Source organism: Ceratotherium simum, unplaced genomic scaffold (assembly GCF_057802395.1).
Source record: "Ceratotherium simum simum isolate JZ-2026a unplaced genomic scaffold, ASM5780239v1 HiC_scaffold_43, whole genome shotgun sequence".
Taxonomy (NCBI): domain Eukaryota; kingdom Metazoa; phylum Chordata; class Mammalia; order Perissodactyla; family Rhinocerotidae; genus Ceratotherium; species Ceratotherium simum.
The window spans coordinates 6376620-6385761 of NW_028261259.1; the positions used below are offsets into that span (position 1 = coordinate 6376620).

The following is a 9142-nucleotide window of genomic DNA, read 5'->3' on the forward strand; positions in this document are numbered from 1 at the left end:
GGGGCAATCTTCGTTACACACAAGAGGAGGATTGGCATCGGATGGTAGCTCAGGGTGAATCTTTCTCACCAAAAAAAAAAGAAAGAAAAGAAAAAAAATGTGCACATATGAACGAGGACTGGGAGAAAATACTAGACAATGAACAAAGATGATTTCATGTCCTGGTAGGATTACTGAGGATTTCTAAAAGATTTAGTCTTATACTTAATGGCCCTCCCTTCAGAGCAATATCAGAAACAAAAAGGTTAAATATAGAAGCTTGAGAAAGTTTCTCAATCATTCCTCCCTGCATTAATCACATTCTTCTCAAATCAGTGAGCATCAAGCTCCTTTTAGGGGACACTTGTTTTCTCTTTGAAAGCCTCACACAGTTTCCTGTCTCTGCTGAGAGAAAGGCTCACAGGTCCTCTGCTGAGAGGTGGCTCTAATCCTCCACCCCATCCTTTATCAGTTCCTTTCTATGGGAGCCGGGGTGAGGGCACTGGGAAGGGACAAACAGAACAGTGGCCCCAGGAAGTGATAAGAGAGGTAAGAGTCAAATGATGGCAGGGATGGTTCTAGCCCATGAGAGCCCCACTGATCACAGCTCCATACTGCACCATCCCAAGGGGGTGTAATGTCCACTACCTGTTTTCCCACCTGCGTCCCACCCACCAGAATAGACTTCTCCTTTATCCGTTAGGAACAGACTATGGTCCTGACCACAGGCGACCTATCAGACAAACAGAGGGAAGGATGATGAGAAGAAATCCTTGGCAGCCCAGTGTCCTGCTCAAGGGACCCAAAGCATGGGAGCATTCCCTACTGCTCCTGAGCCCCGAGGGGGCCGGGCCAGGCAGGCTGCGCCACACGACCTCCATTTCTGATTCTTTCTCACTCCACTGCAGCCTGGTTTCTGCCTGCCCCTCCACTGATGCGGCTCTTGCTAAAGGAAAGGGCCAGATGTCCTAAGGAGAAAACCCAAGAGCTCCTCCATCCCAGTCCATTCCTGAGCAACCACTCCCTCCACCACAAGCCTTTCTCTTCCCCATCCCTCTCTTCTGCCTCTCCAGTAGCTTCCAATCTTGCTCCCTAGCTCAGCCCTACTCCTTACCTTCAATGTTGGAATCCTTCTCCAAGGTCCATCTTCTGCCCTCTTCTCTCCTACTTTTCACACTCCCCTGGGAGGCTGCATCCATTCCAAGGCTTTCCCTGTCACCTCTATACTGTTACATCCAGTCCCGACAACTCTACTTAGTTTCAGACCTGCTTTTCTAACTGCCTAATGAAAAGCACCATTTACTAAATGCTTATTATGCCAGACACTGTGCTAAGTCAATAACCAAGAACACCTAATAAGAAATCGAACCTCAGAGAAGGTTGGTAACTGCCCAAAGTCATCCAGTTAATATGTGGGGAAGCAGGGACTTGAATTCGCATCCATGGGACTTTCAAGTCTGTGCGAGAAGCACTATACTGAAACTTAAAAGCAAATTCACTCTCTACCTCCTCCTCACTTCTCTCTCCCAGTCAACCCAAGCCTCTTCCTCCTCTAGGACTCCCCCATCTGAGTTGAGAACATCAGCATCCACTCATTTACCAGTGGATTCAGGCTCCACTCCTTCTAGCTCACTCCCTGGACCTCTTATCAAGCCCCAAATCTGGTCATTCCTCCTTACATGTCTCTCTACATGTCCCTTCTCCCCATGCCTTCCCAAGTGGCCTTCATCACCTCCTCCCCCAACCCTAGGAAACCCTGCATCGTTCACTCTCCACCTGTCTTCCAGCCTATGCCACAGCACTCCCCTGTAAGCATACCAAACTCCAGCATCCCCACATGCTCTCAGCAGTTAGTCTCCACCTGTCCCCTCCCCTCTGCCATGAAACCTTTCCTACCACCCATACCCAGTCTATCTGGTAAATTCCTCTGACACCTCCTCCACGATGCCTTCTGTCCCTTCCATTCCATCCCCGGAAGACTTAATGACTCCCCTTTGCTACTCTTACAGCACTTTCTGTATGCATTCACTTATGTATTTAAGTATTGATTATAGATATCTACCATGTGCCAGGAACTGTCCCAGGCATGAGAATAAATGGTGAACAAGATAAAGCCAGCCTGGAACACAAACAGCGCCGGGACACACTAGGGTACAGCCATTATTTTCAACTTGTCTCTCCCACTAGAGTGTTATCCCCCCCAAACCTTATTCAACTTGGTACCCCATGTTCCACTACTGTACATCCTGGCCTACAGTAGCCAGGGTATAATTTGTATAAAATAATTTATTAATTCAGAAAATCCCCCTAAAAATTTCCCGTCACTCCACCCTAGTTTCCCCCTTTCAAAAGTGCCCCAGGGGGCAGAATGAGTGGCTCTCAGCCCACGCCTCTTTCCCGGACCACCTGTCCATCGAAGGCCTGCGTTCTGTGGACTTTGTGCCTTCCGCTAATGGCTGAGGGCAATCTGGAGAGAAGCAAGACATATGGTCATGGTAAGCACTGTGGGGTTCTGGCGTCTCCTCTGTCATTCCTCACTGGCGGCCCCACACACACACATAGTAACTGTTAGGGAAACTCTCTAGGTCAAAAAGAAGGCAGAGTTAGTCACATGTGCGAAGGTGAAATAATACAAACTAAATAGCTTGATGATTTTAATATGCTGCCAGAGCTGAGACTGGTGTTTAGACCCACCAGCATAACGCGAGGAACTAGAAATAGAACATGAAACAGAGGAAATTTTGAAGTTAATCAATTTGGCTAAAAATAAAGAAGGAATCCAAAGAAGATCCAGGCATTCCACTCAATGCTCATGCGCCCACCCTCCCATCAGGCTGATGCACGGAGCTCCCTCTGAGATGGAACAAAGCTCTCCACAGCTCTCCGGGGAGCACTCACTGCTCCTCTCAGACATGAGGAACCTTGCTTGGTACTTCTCTGTGGCTCTATCACACAGTAATCACTCCAGAGATGTTTAATGCTCAACACAACTTGGGGAGGGGTACTCCTTGTGGGAACTCACCTGTAAGGTTCATTTTCCACCACCTTCGTTCCACATTGTCCGTAATAGCTGTTTCCCAGGCTGAAGACTAAAGAATACCACCACCAATGCAATCAGTTCTACAGGTTCGGGGAATCTGAGAATGTCAGGACTGGAAGGGGGTCTGGAAAGTGGTCCTAGTCCAACTACTCACCCAACTGCCACTGGGTTTCCTTCTCCAATATTTCCAGCCAGTGCAGGCACACCTCCAGGCCTGCTGGGGTCCATACATGCTGCAACAGGCTGGGCCACCTGTACTTTCCCTCTGCTTCCCCTCTGAGCTCTCGTTCTGCCTCTCAGGAATTCCATGAGAGGCAAGCACCTCCTGTGAAAGGACTCAGCACCCCCATGTCTTGACATGAGTACAGCCATGTTTGGCCACTCCATTGACCTACAGCCACCAGCACAAAAAGAAATGCAAAAGCTGCTTTTTGCGTGGTGGGAACTGGCCCTTCTCCCATGGACATAGTTGCAATGAGTAAAAATTTCGAGGCCCTTGGGCGCCGCAGCCTGGAGCTGACTGGCCATCTGTGCCGGGCTGGGACGATAACCACAAAAACAATGCACGTACAAAACTACTGGGCTGCGACAACAGCAAGGGTGCTCAGTGCATGTACGCCACTGATAACCTTTTTTGCATGGAAACACTGAATGCTTGCTCTGTAAACTCTGGAACTGGTTATATAAACTGTTGGAAAGCGAGGCCTGGTGAGAGTTCCACCTGTGGAAGGGAGGACTAGCCCAGAACGTGTGAGTCCCACACACCCGTGTCGATTGACAGGACTCTCCCGGTAGTGGGGCATGGATGTTGTGAGTAATTGATTTATTGTGAAGTAATTGATCTGATATGTTCTCTTTTCGGTCAACCTGGTGTTTCTCTTTCCGGTTGCCTTGTGTCATTTCCCTTCATTTGATCTGTTGTTTCCCTTTCTGATCGAGACAATGTTTTTCCCTCTTATTATATGACCTATTTGAATCTGCCTCTATCTCAGCTGATCTGGTGTTTCCCTTTCTGATGGAGCTGGTGTTTTTCCCTCTTATTATTTGACCTATTCAGATCTGTTGGGGGAATATCGCCCTTCATATCCTCTGTATAATAAAATATACCTTCAGTCCATTTGCTTGGAGTGGAGTTTCTTTTACGTCTGCGATCGAATCCCCCGAACCACTCACAACACCCCATTGCTTGCACCTGTCACCAGGTTGCCTTCAAGGTCAAGTCCCCTCTGGAAAGAGTTCCTAAACACCACCTTCGCCTTTTCCTACAAAGCACCCTAGCCAGAAAATGAAATGTGGTGAATTTCATTAAGTTGGCCTTCCCTGGAATAAACGCTTTTTTGGAGATGGTCGGGGTTACCCAGGAGCCTGGACTCTGAAAGCCCCGCGTCTTGGAGGAAGTGTTAGCAAACAGGCTTCTCTCGGTACAATAGAAAAGCCCTTTACACACGTAGCACAGCTCAGTGACTTCAGAACAAAGGCAGGCATTGATGAATCTGCCTGGTGTGCACTGTCATGTTTATATATATCTGAGATTTCCCAAGAACCACAGAGAGCAGAGAACAGAAAAGAGTCAGCCAAGTCTGACCAACACAGTCTCTTGAGCCATGCTCCTGATCTGCTTGGGAAATTCCAACAGCTTCACAATCAGATGTGGTTCAATCAAATGGGCCACTTCAGGCCCTATGGCAAGAAAGTGGTCCTCCCACCCCCCATCAATCTCGAACAGGTCAATTCACGTCCTTCACCGTCTTGTCAGGACGAGAGTGGGCTCTGCCGCAGGAGACCTGTAACACCTGTGTCTCCTGAGGTCTGTCCAGAGGCAGTGGGATGGGTGAGAGCACCAAAACCCACACGTCTCCCCTCTCTGAAACAAACACAACCAGGGCGAGTGCACTGACGCAGAGTCAGAGCACTTCTAACATGAGAGATGACACTGCCCCACCCCCACATTGTTACACAGTGAGATCGGAACGACTTACTCAAGCCACATAAGTTAGTGGCACAGCAAGGACCAGAACCCTGGTCCCCAAGTCCAACTCACTGCACCACACTGCCTCCATGACACATAGAGTTACTGAAAAGCATCCTTAGTCTCATTAAAGAAAGCTCTTCACATGTCATTTCACACCATTTGAATTTTTCAGGAAAGTAAAAGCAATAGCCACTTTCTGCAATAGCCACTAGGATTTCTCGGTACGGTGAAGAACAGCACATATTATATGGCACCACTTCTAATAAAAGGAAGCAAAAATAATACATTTGTAGATGCATTTGCTTGTACATGCATTACATCTCTCCAGAAGGACAAACTGGAAACCGTTAACACAGGTTGTCGACAGGGAGAAAAATCATGATCCTGGGAGGACAGAGGTGGAAAGCAGACTCTTCATCATATGTTCTATGGCGCTATTACGATTCTAAATTATGCAAATATGTTATCTATTCGAAATAGAAAATTTTAATTTTTATATAAGCAAGTAAGGTGGAATGTTGTCTAGAAGTCACTCTAAAGAAGAATCTTGGGGTTGGCCCGGGGGCGCAAGCGGTTAAGTGGGCGTGCTGCGCTTCGGCGGCCCAGGATTTGCTGACTTGGATCCAGGGCGCACGCCGATGCCCCACTTGTCACGCCATGCTGTGGTGGCGTCCCATATAAAGTAGAGGAAGATGGGCACAGATGCTGCCCCAGGGCCGATCTTCCTCGGCAAAAAGGAGGAGGATCGGCATCGGATGTTAGCTCAGGGCTGATCTTCCTCACAAAAAATAAATAAATAAATAAAAAATAAAGGATTTAAAGAAGAAACTTATTGCTCTTTATAATCCTACTGGAGAGGCAAGATTGGTCTACGTATGGAATTCCTCTGACAGGTCTTAAACAATGAACTTTTGACTATTTACAGTGGAGGCTGGAGATTAGGAGAAGATCTGTGAACTCACTGGTTCTCAACATACTCCTCACTAAGAATCCCCTATCTTCTCCTATGATCCCCATTTTTAAAAACATCTCATCTACCAAATAAATGGCATTATGACTGTTATAATAATACACTTGCCCGTCCATATTCATCAGTGACTGATATAATTTGCAGACAGAGCTTTTAATCTGCATGAAATAACTAGTTTATCACAAGGAGATGATGTTATTCTAGGCAAAATCAAAGAAAATGGACAATGTTGTTGGCTCATATTAGTAGCTGAAAATATGAAGTACTTTAAAATACTGACAAGTGATTCACATCCCCCATTACGATGTGCATGGACCCCTAAGGGTCTGGGACATGTTACTATATAACATTGAAAGGGAAACTGGCTCTAGCTCCAATTACCAATTGATAGAAAATACATAGGACAGAGGATCATGTCAAACAGCACCACAGGGATGCATTCACCAAACTGCAGACTGGAAAATTCTATAGAATAAACAATGTCATTTCTTCGTTAAATAGATTTCAAGGAAAAAAGATTCAAACAGACTTAAAAGACTATAAAAGTCTTCTCAACCACTTGCAATGTCTAGACCTTATCCGGCTTTTGATGCAAATAAATTTTTAAAAATAAAATAAAAATCTATTGACACTTATGAGACAACTGTCAGTGTGAACACTGACAAACTATTTGATATTAAGGGGTTACATTGTTAATGATTTTTAAGTGTGATGCTATAATTACCACTCTTTTCAGTCCTTAGTTTTTTAGACATGTACTGAAATATTTATGAATGAAATCAATTTTCTGATGATTTGCTCCAAATTTGCTGAGGGAGAACATGGGGGAAATGCGTAAAACAAGATCGTCATGAGATGATGATGGCAGAAGCTAGTGACGGCCCATGCGGTGCATTATCCTATTCCATCCACTTCTCCATATGTCTACACTCATTTGTAACAAAAAATTAAAGGAAATGTCATTTGGCATCGTACAGCCAATAAAGACTTCAATACTAAGGGTAAAAGGATTCTGATATGAAATTCAGTGAAAAAAGGCAGAAAACAAAATATACACTGTGATCAAAATTCTATAAACAGACATTTGCATACAAATGATGGAAGAGGGAAGAAAATGAAAAGAAAGATTTGTCCAGTATGTATTTCTGGGTAATTCCCCTTTATTTTAAAAAATATTTCATATTGTCTGCATAATATTGATTGACTAGTGTCTACATTTGAAAATATCATAAATCATTTCTAACATTTTATAATCCTATTTCAAATATCTGGAATAAAGCCTCCATCTTAAGGCTTTCATTGAATATTTTGCCCAGACCACCTTCTAGGCACTGTAGAGTGTCTCAGGATATCTCAAGCTAGGAAACAAACGTCATCACTCTGGGGCCAAAAAATAACATCCCTACTTATCAGCAAAGGACCTTTACCAAACAGGCTGAAAATAATCTAGTCCAGATAGTTCCAAACAATGTGCCTTTCAAGACTCCATCTATGTTGTTGTTATGGTGTGCTTTATGTCATCAGATTCTTGAAAATCAGAGGGAGCTTCCTCAGCGAATCACAGCAGAAAAAGCCAAGGGGAGAGCCTCAATTTTCTCTTTTTGTCTCCTGTGAAATCCATACTGAGAATCTTTGTTGAGTTCAATCCACCAAATTTGCGTCCCATCCTTACTTTTAGAGGACAGCAGTGTGAATCCATGGCCACAGGCGGCAGGTGAAATCTGAAAAAGAGTTCCCATAAAGCATTCACTGATCTGGGACGTCCAGTTTTTCCAGCAATAAATGGCAGCTTGTTTACCCATTCCAAGAACACACACTATTTTTTTTTTAACATTGGTTTATAACATTGTAAAAAATTTCAGGTGTACATCATTGTACTTCTATTTCTGCATGGACTACATCATGTTCCCCACCAAAAGACTAATTACAACCCATCAACACACACATGTACCGAATTATACATTTCACCCTCCTCCCTCCCCCCTTCCCCTCTGGTAACCACCAATCCAATCTCTGTCCCTGTGTGTTTGTTTATTGTTGTTATTATCTACTACTTAATGAAGGAAATCGTACGGTATTTGACCTTATCCCTCTGACTTATTTCACTTTGCATTATACCCTCAATGTCCATCCATGTTGTCACAAATGGCTGGATTTCGTCGTTTCTTATGGCTGAGTAGTATTCCATTGTGTATATATACCACAGCTTCTTTATCCATTCGTCCCTTGATGGCACTTAGGTTGCTTCCAAGTCTTGGCTATCGTGAATAAGGCTGCAATGAACACAGGGGTGCATGTACCTTTGCAAATTGGTGTTTTCAAGTTCTTTGGATAAATACCCAACAGTGGAATAGCTGGATCATATGGTAGTTCTATCCTTGCTTTTTTGAGGACTCTCCATACTGTTTTCCATAGTGGCTGCACCAGTTTGCACTCCCACCAGCAGTGTATGAGAGTTCCCTTCTCTCCACATCCTCTCCAACACATGTTGTTTCCTGTCTTGTTAATTATAGCCATTCTGACGGGCGTGAGGTGATATCTCATTGTAGTTTTGATTTGCATTTCCCTGATAGTTAGTGATTTTGAACATCTTTTCATGTGTCTGTTGGCCATCTGTATATCTTCTTTGGAGAAATGTCTGTTCAGGTCTTTTGCCCATTTTTTAATTGGGTTGTTAGTTTTTTTGTTGTTGAGATGCATGAGTTCTTTATATATTTTGGAGATTAAGCCCTTATCAGATGTATGGTTTGCAAATATCTTCTCCCAATTGTTAGGTTGTCTTTTCGTTTTGTTGATGGTTTCCTTTGCTGTGCAGAAGCTTTTTAGTTTGATGTAGTGCCATTTGTTTATTTTTTCTATTGTTTCTCTTGCCCGGTCAGATGTGGTGTTTGAAAAGATGTTGCTAAGACCGATGTCGAAGAGTGTACTGCCTTTCTTTTCTTCTAGAACTTTCACAGTTTCAGGTCTTATATTCAAGTCTTTAATCCATTTGGAGTTAATTTTTGTGTATGGTGTAAGGTAAGGGTCTACTTTCATTTTTTTGCATATGGCTATCCAGTTTTCCCAACACCATTTATTGAAGAGACTTTCTTTTCCCCAATCTATGTTCTTGGCTCCTTTGTCAAAGATTAGCTGTCCATAGATGTGTGGGTTTATTTCTGGGCTTTCGATTCTATTCCAT

General features: G+C 44.0%; 1 protein-coding gene across 1 annotated transcript; it reads right to left on the reverse strand.

The window, feature by feature from the left end:
- Nucleotides 1–580: 580 nt before the first annotated feature.
- LOC147911490 (RCC1-like G exchanging factor-like protein) lies at nucleotides 581–7766 on the reverse strand. The gene is made up of 7 exons (XM_087428008.1): nucleotides 7548–7766; nucleotides 7360–7363; nucleotides 4779–4874; nucleotides 4267–4275; nucleotides 3002–3068; nucleotides 2368–2428; nucleotides 581–712 (listed from the first exon to the last, which is right to left on the reverse strand). The coding sequence occupies exons 1-7, from the start codon at nucleotides 7761–7763 to the stop codon at nucleotides 581–583; spliced, it is 585 nt and encodes a 194-aa protein (XP_087284134.1). The 5' UTR covers nucleotides 7764–7766.
- Between the last annotated feature and the right edge of the window lie 1376 nt (nucleotides 7767–9142).